General features: G+C 45.7%; 1 protein-coding gene across 1 annotated transcript; it reads left to right on the forward strand.

The window, feature by feature from the left end:
• The first annotated feature begins 378 nt into the window (after nt 1–378).
• On the forward strand, nt 379–2,043 carry LOC125263972 (apolipoprotein L3-like). Its single transcript, XM_048183172.1, has 3 exons — nt 379–399; nt 565–753; nt 883–2,043. Exons 1-3 carry the CDS (start codon nt 379–381, stop codon nt 1,735–1,737), a joined length of 1,065 nt encoding a protein of 354 aa, XP_048039129.1. The 3' UTR covers nt 1,738–2,043.
• The last annotated feature ends 13,338 nt before the right edge of the window (nt 2,044–15,381 follow it).

A 15,381-nucleotide genomic window follows, 5' to 3' on the forward strand; every position in this document is an offset into this window, starting at 1 on the left:
GTAATACTAACCGTGGGGAATTTTATCATGATTTATCATCAAACCGGTAATCGTTTCATCCCTAGTATGCATGGTTTTATAAATTTGAAAACTTTTGTGCGTACGCACACTTTTAGGATGAAATCTACAGAAAGTTTTATACATGAGGCCCCTGGTGTGCATTTAATATGTGTCAGATATGAATTTGGAAGCTATTGAATGGCTTCACATGATATATAGAAACAAATACAAGTAGCACACAAATCCAAATTTTGTGTTCAGTTCCTTTATACATACTATACTGTATTTGGAAAAAGTTTTTTTCCACTCCAGTAGAACTTCATTCTACACATGTTGTGTTCATATTGCAGTTTCAGTGCCGTAGAGCATATTTCAAACATGAGCTTGGGTAGCATTAGGGTACGGGTTAAATTTTGGTTTAGCAGCAATTATTGATTTGAAATTGTGTTTGTTGGTTTGACGGTAGGTTGTTTTGTCTCAATGGGTGTAAACGTTGTATGTTTTTGTTTGAACTTACTGACGCATTGTTTTTAAGATTGCAACTGGAATGTTAATTCCATTTAGTTTTCAGCAAGAAGCACAGTTGAGACAGTTATAAAGATACTCAACAGCTCCTATGAAGCTCTGCCCGAGACCTTCTCTGAGGACCTTCGTCAGCTGGTAACAGACACACTTCAGATGGATCCAAAGAACCGGCCGTCTGTTAGTGAGATCTTGACCAGGCCTTTCATTATTAAACACCTCCATAAAATGGTGAGTTATCTTATTAACGTTTACATTTTACTGTACAAAAACAGGTTTTATGAAATGAGAAAGTAACAATGTTTCAGACATTGGCGCTGATTTTAAACAAATGAACTGAAATTTTATATTTTTTTCCAGAGCTTACAAACGACTGAAGAGCTTTATAAGACTCTAGATGCACTGAGAAAGCTGGCCGACGGTTTGGAGACGGTCCACTTCAACACAACCGTCAGCAGCCTCACAGGAGGTGTAGTAGGATTGGCTGGAGGAATCACATCTGTGGTTGGAGTTGTTCTCGCTCCGTTCACTCTTGGAGCGCCTCTGATAGTAACAGGAGTGGGAATCGGTGTAGCAGTAGCTGGTGAAGTAACAGCTGGTGTGAGCAACATAATAAAGATGGTTAAGCAGTGCTTAAACCGCCAAAAAATCAAAATGATGATAACAGAGTTCCAAGAAAAAATTATGTCCACAATTTGCTGCATCCAAAACATCCAAATTGCAATGGAAACTCTAGAAAGTGTGTTTCCCATGAAGAGAAGGCCATGTTCCAATCCACATGCTAGGGCTAAAACTGAACTTGGACAAAGCCTGAGAGTAATTCCAGAGATATTCCGTTTACATGAAGTTGCAAAGGTTAGGAAAGTTGCATCTCAGGCTGAGAAAGCCGTTCGAGTGGCTGAAGCAGCTACAAGGATTTTATCTGCACTTTTTGTTGCGGTTGATGTCTTCTTTGTTTTTCTCGACTCAAGAGAAATCCACAACATCCGTCGTGATTGCGCTTTAAAAGAGAGTCAACGAGAAACAAAATCCACCAGCAAACAAACCACTTTTTCAACTGACCAGACATCAGAGCACAAAGACACAACCAATCTGCTACCCGCAGAGCAAGAGCTGAAGTCTGAGACCATGAAATTTGTGACAAAAATAAAGGAGACTACAGAGAAGCTTCAGGTGATTCTAGATACACTACGAGATGCATTGCACCCAAACTGAGACACGCTTATTATAACTAATACTTTTCAGAGATTGCATTTTGTAATGCTCAGTGTGTTCTTTCATCAATAGATTTATATGTATTCATTGTTGTAGTAGCAAAGGTTAGTTAATGGTAACTGCATATTCAGGTTTTCATGATTATAGTCTCTAAATCAATATCACTAGTTAAGATAATGCTGAAAGTAAACTTAGTAAGCAGTAAAAGAAGCATCTTCACTTTAATTATGTTAATAATGTACACTGGGACTTTGCCTTTATTTTCATCTTTTGAAAATGTAAACTCAAAATATGTGAGTCTTTGTGAGTGGCTGCTATTTTTATTTATTTTTTTTTTCTTTCTGCTGTCTTTGTATACTACACTTGAACTGAAATAAACACAGAACTGCGAGCATTGGTGCAATAATTTTTATTGAGGATCAGAGTGTAACCTGATAGGCCCATCAAACCCATTGTGTCTTTAGGCTTCTTTAATGCTTTTTTCCCCCAATGTATAAATGAACAGGTCTGAAGAGATTTTGGTGTTGGATAGACAGGCGATTGCTGAATGAAAACGTACATTCAGGTGTGGTCTTTTTATAAAATTATAACCTTAAAGAAAACAAATTAGTTCAAACTAATAAATGTTTGACTTTAAATTGAAAATCATACAATGATTTTACAGTGCCTGGTGAAAAGAAAATTTAATGTAAAATTATGATCCACTTTACGTGCCTCGTTTCTAAAATGTGCATACGGACAGATTTGATCTTAGAGTGTGCGTAAGCTAAAATCCACGGCAATGTTCATATTTATAAAAAATTGTCCTTGACGTGGAAAAGTGTTTAGCGTCACATCAGGGTACTTAACTGCGAGAGACGGAGTACTGCAGGTATTTGGAAATCTATAAGCAATTCTTTCCGCTCGACGCTCTTAAAGGTCCTGTTCTTCGTGATCCCATGTATCAAACTTTAGTTAGTGTGTAATGTTGTTGTTAGAGTATAAATAAAATCTGTCAAATTGTAAAGCTCAAAGTTCAATGCCAAGCGAGATATTTTATTTAACAGAAGTCGCCTACATCGAACGGCCAGTTTGGACTACATCCCTCTACTTCCTTCTTTAATGACGTCACTAAAACAGTTTTTTGACTAACCTCCGCCCACAGGAATACACAAGAGTTGCGTTTGTAGAGTGTGTTTGTCGCCATGTCGTCGAAACGCTGTTATTTTCATCCCGCAGTCCAATCACCGGGTCTGATTCCGGCTCAAATTGATAGGGTAAAATTAAAGACATGTTTACAATAACACTGAGCGCATGCATCTCCACGTTATGGTAAGAGGCGTGACTTTTCCGGGCACGGTGCGCTCAGAGCTGTCGAATCACAACACAGGAACTGCTGGCACAATCAGAACTCGTTACGTATTTCTGAAGGAGGGACTTCATAGAACAAGGAAGTCATCAGCCCGTTTTTATGACAGTGGAAACAGCGGTATACAGATAAGTAAATTATGTGAAAAATACTGTGTTTTTTTGCACGCGAAACATGAACACATGTTATATTGCACACTATAAACACAATCAAAGCTTCAAAAAAAACACGAAAAATGGGACCTTTAAGCAAAGCATTTGGACGTTGACTGCAGTGTTAATTTTGACAGCAAATTTTGATTTGATCTTTTGACTAAAATGCCATTTAGTTTTAGTCATATTTTTGTCATCAGAAATTCTTTTAGTTTTAGTCTAGTTTTAGTCGACTAAATCTACTAAACCTCCATTCTTCTGATGTAACGAGTACATCTGGTGTTATAGGAAGTGTTCCCGGTTTCGGCTGACCTAATTTATGCAGCCTAACAATCCTTTAACGGTTTTGAAAATATAAATTGATAATGGTTTGTGTGTATGCCATTGCCAGGTTAAAGAGATGCGTTTTTAGTCTAGATTTAAACTGACAGAGTGTGTCTGTCAATGCAGTGTCTTCCTAGTTCTAGTAAGAACTCTAGCTGCTGCATTTTGTACGAGCTGTAGTTTATTTATCAAGCGAGCGGAACAACCACCCAGTAGAGCATTACAGTAATCTAGCCTTGAGGTCATGAACGCATGACCTAACTGTTCTGCATTTTTCATTGAGAGCATATGTCATAGTTTAGATATATTTTTAAGATGGAAGAATGTGGTTTTACAGATGCTAGAAACATGGCTAGACTTTAAAGTAATGTAATCGTCAGTTTTTTGCCAAGTTTCTGTCAAACACAGCAAATCTAGATTATTGTCTGTGATAATATCATTTACAATAAGTGTTTTTGGAGGGATCTAATATTTAACAACCCAAGCTTTATCATTTGTTTATAATTATTAGCTCTTTTTTATTTGTTGAACATCAATTAAATATTTACCATTAAATGGGTTTGGAAGTTTTTTGTTTTTAATAATTCGGGGTACAGACACAGTCTCTATGTGATACTATCTAGGTGTAAGAGTTTCTATGTGTTGGGATTTATCTGACTTCTGTAACGTGAGGCAGCTAGCAGCCAGTTTGTCTGCTTCCTGTCCTGGGCCCCAGTTTGTCATGTTTTAGTTCTGAGACTATGTGCCATATTACTAGAGAGAAGAGCAGCACCATCCCGGGAGGAATGAATACCTGTATCTCTTTTCAACAGGTCAGGTCTGCCCCAAAAACTTTTCCAATTGTCTATGAAACCTATATTATTCTGCGGACACCACTTAGACAGCCAGCCATTGAGTGATGATAATCTGCTAACTAGCTCATCACTCTGACGAACAGGAAGGGGACCAGAGCAAATTACTTTTTCTGACATCATACTTGTGAGTTCACACAGCTCTTTAATGTTAATTTTAGTGATCTCCGACTGGCGAAGTCGAACATCATTAGTGCTGACGTGAATAATAATTTTAGAATATTTACGATTAGCATTAGCCAGCACTTTTAAATTTGCTTTGATGTCAGGTGCTCTGGCTCCCGGCAAACATGTGACTATGGTGGCTGGTGTCTCTATTTTCACGTTCCGTGTAATAGAATCGCCAATAACTAGGGCACTTTCAACAGGATTCTCAGTGGGTGCGTCACTGAGTGGGGAGAACCTGTTTGATGTTCTTACTGGAACGGAAGAGTGGTGTTTTCCGCGGCTAGGCCGCCTCACCGTTTTGGATGTGTGTCTCTAATTCTGAGATTTTCTCTATCAGCCTGACTATTTCTCCCTCGTCGCTGACAGAGAAAGCTATACTGAACATGTGACAAGCTGAACACTATACAATCGATATCCGATTTACCACAGCTGTTTGATGAATGCAAAGAAAAAGAAAAAAGGAGCGTGCGAGAGACTGATGACAAGTTAACAAGCTAGCGAGGTGCAAACACGTTGTAATAGCGATTTAGATTAAAAGCTAGCGACATCAGATTAATGTGGTAGGCAATATTATATATATGGTAATGATAATATAAGCAACAATGAATGAAAGTAAGAGATTCAGAACAAAGTTATACGGAGTTACAAACGCAAACCATTTTCTTCATTTTCTTTTTTGTTCATGGGATAGTGGCAGAGGTTGCAAAGCACAAGATAAAACTTTTTTTTTTTTTTATTATCATCATTAAGAAAAAGAGTAGGCTTACATAGATTTCAAAAGTTACCCCGTAAATTAAATAGACAAACTCAAACCCTAAACCCAGTCCGACGAATCCAACACAAAAAAACTAAAGTAAAAAAAACAGCGTTAAATCGCTCTATACCTAACATGGGGCTAACTTGGCTCTTGCAAAGTAAACCTACTATTCACATTTCAATTAATCAAGCACAAGCAACACAATGCCAACTTGCACCAGACCAAATATCCAATAGTAATATTACTCCTATTGAGCTGCCTCTCTCCCCGGAGTTGTCTGTATCTTGGGACGATTTTGAACTTGTCTCCCTTCAGTCACTCTCAGACACTTTTGTCAAGTTGAAACCATCCTTTTCTTCATTTGACGTTATCCACCCTAAATTTTTAAAGCATATTTTTGATTCCGTTGGACCAGGTCTAGTGTCCTTCTTAAATAAATGTCTTTCAACTGGGGTGGTTCCTGCTCATCTGAAAGTGGCTACTGTCACACCACTCCTCAAGAAGCCTTCACTCGATCAGTCAGTGTTAAAAAATTATCGGCCTATTTCTGTCTTACCATTTATTTCCAAGGTTTTGGAAAAGATTGTGTTTTTCCAACTTCAATCTTTCCTAGCTGTAAACAATCTGTTTGAGCACTTTCAATCTGGTTTTAAGGCTGCCCACAGTACTGAATCTGCTCTTTTGAGAGTGTTAAATGACATCTTTTTAGCCACTGATACGGGTGACTCTGTGGTCCTCGTTCTTTTAGATTTATCAGCGGCTTTCGACACTATTAACCATTCTGTATTAATAAATAGACAGTGCTAAAGTGGTTCCAGTCATTTTTATCTGACAGGAAATATGTGGTTAGGCTAGGAGAATTTTTATCTTCCGCTGCCTCTCTCCCCTGTGGCCTTCCTCAAGGCTCTATTTTGGCCCCCTCCCTATTTTCACTATATATGTTACCTCTTGGATCTATTTTTAGGAAACATGAAGTGTCATTTCACTTTTATGCCGATGATACTCAAATCTATTTACCTTTTAGGAAAAATGATTCACTGGCCATGACTGCTCTTTTATCCTGTCTAGAGGAGGTTAAATCCTGGTTATCTCAAAATTTTTTATCCCTAAATGAGGATAAAACAGAAGTAATTGTTTTTGGCCCTTCAGAAAATACGAAAGCATGTAATTTTGACCTGGGATCCCTATCAACTTTTAGGTCTTCACAGGTATGTAATCTTGGTGTTATTTTAGATGACTCACTAAAATTCGATAAACAAATTTCCACTGTGATCGGGTCCAGTTTTTATCAACTCCGTATACTTGCAAAAATTAAACATTTCCTCACTGTTACGACCCTAGAGATGGCGGTGCATGCTTTTATTACGTCACATCTCGATTATTGTAACTCATTATATTGTGGCATCTCCAAAGCTCAAATTGCCCGTCTGCAACTGGTCCAAAATGCTGCCTCTAGATTTCCTCTAGAAGCCACTCCACTTTTAAAGGCCCTTCATTGGTTGCCCGTTGAATTTAGAATACATTTTAAAATATTATTGTTTGTTTTTAAATCATTACACAATCAAGCACCCGGCTACCTATCTGAACTGCTGCATCAGTACATCCCCTCGAGAAGCCTAAAATCTGGTGACCAGAACCTTCTTTTAATCCCTCACTCCAGACTTAAGCGTAGAGGTGACCGTGCCTTCTCTGTAATAGGTCCTCGCCTCTGGAATGACCTGCCAGTGAAGATCCGAATGACCCCTAGCTTGACCGTTTTTAAGTCTCTTCTAAAAACCCATTTGTTTTCATTGGCCTACTAGGTTATATATTCCTGCCTATTATATTTTCTATTGTGTTTTATTTCTCTTTTTCAGGTTATTTGTCTTGTTATACCATATTTTATGTGATTTTACTACTCTTATGATGCTGTTTCTCTTGTGAAGCACTTTGGTCAGTCTTGTGGCTGTTTTAAATGTGCTATATAAATAAAGTAAACTTGAAACTTGAAACTAGTAAATTAACTTACTTGATCTCTCATCTCCAACACCAGAAAAGAAAAAGAAAAAAGCACAGCTCTTTCACAGCTCAATAACCCCTAGGGGGGTTATTGCTACTCTCCCTGCTCTTATCCATGCTAGGCTGTATGGATGCGCAGGGAGTTCTTGACCAGAACAGAATCATATCGCTAATACAAACTCTATGCATTATCAATCATATTTGACGATAGTGGTCCGGACAGAACCCTCTGGAAAGACAGATTCTTTAATCAGTCCACTCATCACAGGCAACCCGTTACACATGCCGCCTGACTCCACCCTGCAAACACACAAAAAAAGACAAACACAGACACAACAACAGAACCTAGGATGCCACCTAAAGGCTTGCATTAAGGGAACAGGTGTTACCCATAACAATATTAAATTAAATGTATTATACTTCCATTCAAGATGAAGCTGAGGCAGGCAAATCTATCAAATCAGACAGTCACAGTTGGCTGAGAGTAAAGGAATATGCTAGAAACATGCTAAAGACAGACAATAAATTATGTGAATGGAAAAATAATTACAACAACATAAAATCAATTAGACATAAATTAAATGGGGAATTAGACTTTTTTTTCTCTTTCTCTTTTTCATTTCAATTATGGTGTATATAGTGTTTGGTATAAAATGATATGTAATCTTTAAATTCTTTCACTCCTGTTTCCCTGAAGTAGCATAACCAGGTGATTGTTATTAGACTAATTAACTGCTGCTCAAGATGAACTTTCAATGTGTTTGCTGTTCACACCCTGACGAAGGCAATAGCCGCAACGCGTAGGTGTGCAGCTTGTGTGTATCACCTGTTTTTAAGTAACAGCCAAGATGAAATAAAGGCTTTTTAACATTACTTTTCGCTTGATTCGAGTGCCTTGGATTACCTACTATTACAAGTAGACATAAATTAAATTAGCACCAATCTTAATTATGTTGTAAAATATGATTGATGAAGTTTTGTTATTCATTATATATATTAAGATGGTATTGCCTAATAGTAAACTAAAAAGAGTCAAAGTGACATTTCTATCTTCTCTTTTTATTGGATATTTGTAACAAATGAATAATTTGTATTAACAAGCACCCCACCCCCCAATATCTTACCATCCCTTTAGTGCCCTTTTTTTTGGTTTGGGCCACAGCCCCTTAAAATGTCTGTGCACGGCCCTGCAAACAGCCACACATTTAAACAAAAGAAAACAGAAGGAGACCTTAATCCTCAAACCCAAGTCCTGACAGGTTACATTGTTTTACAAAGTGTTGAGATTTTTAGAATGCACAATCTGGCTGTCATCTACATATCTGTGATATGGGATCACTATGGTTCAATAATATGATCCAGATACAGCTCACATATAGGGGAACATCACAAAAAAAAAAAAAAGAACTGTCCTTTTACCTTATTTCCTCTCTGAGTTATTGCATGTCATATATGAAATATATGTAAAATTTCCCTTGAGCAAACTTTTATTTTTTTGTCTTTATCAGCTGTTTCTCAGCATGAGAATATCCAAATTATTATTTTTTTTATTCAAAAAGGTAAAAAGTTTTCTTTGAAAAGATACCAACTTTTTGACTCTCCTTGCTAGAGATTTGAAGTTATGAGTAATTAATTTTGTGCATGTCAAAAATGCCTACCTTTCTTTCAAATGCTATATATTTTTTTTTATTTCTGCATGCGATCAGCACAAAATTTGATCCAGATACAGGTCACATATAGAGTAACATCACCAAAAAATGAACCTACTACCGTATATCCTTCATGAGATATTCCATTTTAAATCAGAAAGATTTTTTTTAGTGTTTATTTGCAGTTCATTTAAAAATGTATAAACTTCCCTCGTTCACTTCACGAAGTGGAATACACTTTGAAATGGCAGAAGGGATTCCCTCAAGGGGAAGTGCAGTGGAGTGCCTCAGTAGGAGCTATGGGGTTGTGAACTGAATTCACATGACAGTGACACGTGACAGTGACAGGATGTGGGTGTAATTTAACAATGTGTCATTTCTTTCAAAATTACATTTGAACCTTAAAAAAAATATTCAGTTTGTGAATATTTATGCGAATGTGTTATATTTAGCTTAGCTGACCTATTAAGAATAACAAAATGCACTCTAATTTATCATGTGTTTTGTCCTCCTGCATAATGAATTCTCCTAGTTCACTACTGGTTGGTAGTGTAGAGTACACATTAAAAAAAAATAGCAAACAAACTTTTTTTATCTGAATATTTACCTTTTCACCACAATATTTTCACAGGAAATATGTCTTTGCAGCCAATTCAATGTCTCAAAAATGAGACTTGCATTTGAACAGCACTGGAAACATTTTGGAACAAGTTTCCTTAGTAAACTGGATCAAAGTTTTACTCATCAGAAACAGGAAGATTGTAAAACATAGAAACGTCTCGGTTACGTATGTAACCCTCGTTCCCTGAAGGAGGGAACGGAGACGTACGTCAGTAGTGACCGACGAATTGGGATATCGCTTAGAGAGCCCTATCATCTTCGTGTAAACTAAAACAAGCCAATGGAATTGGCGTGCGATATTTGCATAATGCGCACCGCCCCCGACAGGTGTATATAAATAGGAAGCGGATGCAATCGCACTCTGTTTTTCGCTGAGGAGACAACTGGTGTCCGCACTACAGCGAGGGTACAGAAACTGTGGCGACGGGACGTACGTCTCCGTTCCCTCCTTCAGGGAACGAGGGTTACATACGTAACCGAGACGTTCCCTTTCAGTCGGTCACGTTCGACGTACGTCAGTAGTGACCGACGAATTGGGATCCCAACTAAAGCGCCACAGTTACGAAACCCCTTCCAGTGCCCAGCGCAAGCTCAGCCGCCCATAGCACCGGCTGGCGGTGAAGGGGGCGAGCTTACACCGAGAGAGTCTACTGCTGTCTAACCAATACCCACTAAGTAAACTAGACTACACTGGGGAAGCGAACCCGTAAGGGACGCTGCGGAGACCACTACCTACCCAATGGGGGAGGAGTTTACGTGGGAATACACACATGGACTGGCCCGGGGGGCAGTACGCATATGGAGTCCCTGGGATGGCTCCACCTGGTTAGGGGGAGACTCATCTGACAGGTGACAGCAGAGCTGGCTCTGCTAAGGGAAAGACACGGACTCGGCCCGTAGGGAGTTTTAAACCGTGGACAATTACACATATGGGACTGCTCACGTAGAGGGGTCACGACATATGGGCCCCAGCCAACAGACAGCGTCAGCGACGGATGTAGGCCTGGCATCAGACACTCCGCAATGTCCGAGCCGAAGGGGGAGGCGGAGGAGCTCGACAGGGTTCGCCAAGCGGGGAACACGACTGGAGAGAAGTATGCACGTATCCGGCCAGAGCAGGAATGGCATTGCAAGCCGACACTTAGAGTGGGTACAACACGTCTACCGACTAGTGGATGCGAGTACACGTGAAGATACCGGCTCTACACGTAGGCTATAAAACCTAGCGAACGTGTTGGGTGTCGCCCAGCCCGCAGCTCTACAAATATCTGTCAGCGAGGCGCCATGAGCCAGCGCCCAGGAAGAGGCCACCCCTCTGGTGGAGTGGGCTCTCAACCCGAGCGGGCAAGGCACGCCCTGGGATTCATACGCCAAGGCGATGGCATCCACTATCCAGTGGGCCATCCTCTGCTTGGAGACAGCCTTTCCCTTCTGCTGGCCTCCGTAACAGATGAAGAGCTGATCTGAGGTCCTGAAGCTTCGCGTTCTATCCACGTAAACGCGCAGAGCGCGGACGGGACAGAGCAAAGCTAGGGCTGGGTCTGCCTCCTCCGAGGGCAGCGCTTGCAGGTTCACTACCTGATCTCTGAAGGGAGTGGTAGGAACCTTGGGCACGTATCCAGGCCGGGGTCTCAGGATGACGTGAGAAACACCGGGCCCGAATTCTAGGCACGTTTCGTCGACCGAAAATGCATGCAGATCCCCTACCCTCTTCAGGGAAGCCAATGCAACCAGAAGAACCGTCTTAAGAGACAATAGTTTCAGGTCGACTGATTGCAAAGGCTCAAAGGGATGACCCCGGAGAGCTGTGAGAACCAGGGTCAAATCCCAAGAGGGTACGGAGGAAGGGCGAGGAGGATTTAATCTCCTCGCTCCCCTCAGGAATCTGACGATCAGATCGTGTTTCCCCAGGGACTTACCCCCAACTGCGTGGTGATGTGCGGCGATAGCGGCAACATACACCTTGAGGGTGGAGGGAGACAGCCTTCGCTCCAACCCATCTTGCAGAAAGGAAAGCACGGATCCGACCGAACATGATCGGGGGTCCTCTCGGCGAGAGGCGCACCATTCGACGAACAGGTTCCACTTCAACGCATAGAGACTCCTAGTGGAAGGAGCTCTAGCGGAAGTGATGGTGTCTACGACCGCTTGCGGGAGATCACTCAGAACCTCCGCATCCCGTCCAGGGACCACACGTGGAGGTTCCATAGATCGGGACGCGGGTGCCACAGGGTGCCCCGTCACTGAGTCAGGAGGTCCTTCCTCAGAGGAATCGGCCAGGGAGGGGCTGTCGCGAGGAGAATGAGGTCTGAGAACCAGGTCCGAGTGGGCCAATACGGAGCCACTAACAGAACCTGCTCCCCGTCCTCCCTGACCTTGCACAGGAGCTGTGCGAGAAGGCTCACTGGGGGAAACGCATATTTGCGCAGACCCAGGGGCCAGCTGTGTGCCAGGGCATCCGTGCCGAGCGTGCCGCCGGTCAGGGAATAAAACCACTGGCAGTGGGCAGTTTCCGGGGAGGCAAACAGGTCTACCTGGGCCTCGCCGAAATGCTGCCAAATCAGCTGGACCGCCTGGGGGTGGAGCCGCCACTCGCCCGCAAGTAGATGCTGCCGTGACAGCTCGTCGGCTGCACGGTTGAGCACACCTGAGACACGAGTGGCCCGAAGGGACCTCAGATCCTTCTGACTCCACAACAAGAGATGGCGGGCGAGTTGCGACATGCGACGGAAGCGTAGACCACCTTGACGGTCGATGTACGCAACGGCCGCAGTGCTGTGTGAGCGGACTAGAACGTGCTTGCCTGACAACAGCTTCTTGAAGCGGGCCAGCGCAAGACGAACCGCTAGCAACTCGAGGCAATTGATATGCCAATGCAGCTGAGGCCCCGTCCAAAGACCTGTCACTGCATGCCCGTTGTACGTGGCCCCCTATCCCGTGGCAGAGGCATCTGTGGAGACCACAGCGTGCCTGGACACTCGTTCGAGGGGTACTCCGGCCCGCAGGAACGAAGGGTCCAACCACCGGACAAGGGTGCGACGGCAGCTCGGTGTCGCGGGGACACGGAGCGTGCCGCGCTGCCACGCCCATCTCGGGACCCGGCCGCGGAGCCAGTGTTGAAGCGGTCTCATATGAAGCAATCCGAGCAGCGTTACCGCGGCTGCAGATGCCATATGCCCCAGGAGCCTCTGAAAATCTTTCAGTGGAGCCGCTGTCCTGCGCTTGAGCGAGCTCAGGCAGTTCAACACCGACTGGACACGCGCCTCGGTGAGACGCGCAGTCCGTGCGACCGAGTCTAGCTCGAGACCGAGACAAGAGATCCTCTACCCGGGGGCGAGTTTGCTCTTGTCCCAGTTGACCTGAAGACCCAACCGGCTGGGAGCTACAACCATGTCGGGTAGGACTTTGTACTGACATGCCCGACCCTCGAACGCAGACCGACCTAGGAAGGGTCTGTGTCGAGGCAGAATCGAGACATGAAAGCACGCGTCCTACAGGTCTATTGCTGCAAACCAATCCTGGGGACGGTCCAGGATTGGCCGTAGCCCACCGCCCTTTTTCGGTACAATGAAGTAGGGGCTGTAGAACCCCGACTTCGTATCGGCTGGAGGGACCGGCTCGATTGTATCCTTCGCCAGGAGGACAGCAATCTCCGCCCGGAGAACAGGTGCACTGTCCAACGACACCTGAGTGAAGTGGACAGCCCTGAAGACCGGGGGACGCCGGGCGAACTGAATCGCATAGCCGAGTCTGATAGTACGAATGAGCCAACTGGACAGGCTGGGGAGCGCTATCCACGCTTCCAGACACTGAGCCAGCGGGACCAAAGGCACCACAGACGCACCGGGGGTGGGGCAGCAAGGCAGAGAGGGACCCGACTCGGGCGGCTTGGAAGCGGCCGCGAGTGGGGTCGGACTCTGCGAGGCAGCAGTGTGCATGGGAGACGGCGCACGGGACGCGGTCTGCGCCATCACACTGCCGCCTGCTGGCGAATGGGGAGGGTGCTGCCAGCGGCGAGGCGGGGCCTGGCACACTGGCAGACACACCTTGTTGTGACCTGGAGTTTGAGGAAACTGCTCTTTTTGTGGCAAAGTGGGTACCGCTGGACTCCGGAGAGCCAGCGGCGGTAGATAGACAGACGCCACAAAATCCCCCCGGCCCTCCTCCGGGGGTGGGAGAGCATATGGAATACTCTCCCGAAGGGCAGGAACCTTCCGCTCCAGGTCGCCCGTCTCAGGGCCGAGTTTTCCCCGACCGCTTGCCACCTGGCTTGGCAGAGACGGGCTGGGCACCACGTCCGCGACCGGCACCCTGCTGTTTGGCTGGTGTAGGCTGCTGCTTTGCCGACTTAGCAGGGGCGGAGGAAGACGCAGGCGGGCGCCCTCGGCGACGAGCGGGCTGAGGCTGAGCCACGGGCGGCTGGTTGGAGGCAGCAGCGGACCGCCGTGGCACGACATGTCTGATAGCCTCAGCCTGCTTCTGTGCAGTGGAGAACTGTTGGGCACAGCTCTCCACCGCGTCGCCGAAAAGGCCGACCGGAGACACGGGGGAATCCAGAAACCGATGTTTGTCGGTCTCCCTCATGTCTGCCAAGGTCAGCCAGAGGTGGCGTTGCTGGACTACCAGAGTAGACATCGCCTGGCCAACAGAACGCGCTGTCACCTTCGTTGCCCGGAGGGCAAGGTCAGTGGCAGCGCGCAGCTCCCCAAGCAGCTGTTGGTCAGGACCTTCCTGGGGCATCTGCGACAGCGCTTTTGCCTGATAGACCTGCAAAAGGGCCATCGCGTGCAGGGCAGAGGCAGCCTGCCCACAGGCACTGTAAGCTTTCTCAGTCAGACCGGCTGAGAATTCACAGGCCTGGGACGGGAGACGCGGCTCACCGCGCCCGCCAGCGGCCGTTGGACACAACTGCATCGCAACAGACCGCTCGACTGGCGGGAGCTTCGCGTATCCCCTGGCTTCCCCGCCGTCCAGGGAGGTGAAGGCGGACGAGGGACCAGGCCCTGTAGGAGCCCCATACGGAGCTTGCCAAGACCTGGTCACCTCATCGTGTACTTCCGGGAAGAAAGGCATTGGGGCGGGACGCTGGATTTGACCAGCGCGACCCCCCCCCAAGTACCAATCGTCCAACCGAGATGGGCCGGGACAGGGTGGAGGGTTCCACTCAAGCCCGACGCACAAGGCGGCCCGGGAGAGCACAGCCGTGAGCTCGGGATCCGATTCGGGCAACACTACCGTCCCGGGCGGCAGCGCGTCCGGATCTTCCCCCGAGGACTCAGGCTCACCTTCCGATGCAGCGGTCGACATCCGATCCGCCGCCAGCACACCAAAGGTAACGGCTGGACAGTCCGTAGAGGGCCCAGCGGAAACCAACGGTGGCACGATGGGTTGCGGTGCTGATGAGGCGGCAGGGGCCCGAAGAGCGTTTCCGCTCGGCGGGAAAGCCCTGACCGGAATCCTCAGGTCGCCCTCTCTATACAGCGCCGTACCGTCATTCCGGTTCCCGGGGCCGGAAAAAACGGTCGTACGCGGCATAGGAGAGGGGACCCCCGCTTCCTGAGACTTCAGGAAGGAGAGCCTCGACCTCAGCACCGCGATGGTCATGTTCCCGCAATGGGAACATGAACCATCCACAAAAGCTGCTTCAGCGTGCAGAATGCCCAAACACGAGATGCAACGATTGTGCCCATCAGCAGGGACCAGGGAACGACCGCATCCATTAACGCACAGACGAAATGACATACTGTCAGGGTTCGTCTGTAAAGCTCTTTTAGAA

This window comes from Megalobrama amblycephala, linkage group LG3 (genome assembly GCF_018812025.1).
Source record: "Megalobrama amblycephala isolate DHTTF-2021 linkage group LG3, ASM1881202v1, whole genome shotgun sequence".
NCBI classification, from domain to species: Eukaryota; Metazoa; Chordata; class Actinopteri; order Cypriniformes; family Xenocyprididae; genus Megalobrama; species Megalobrama amblycephala.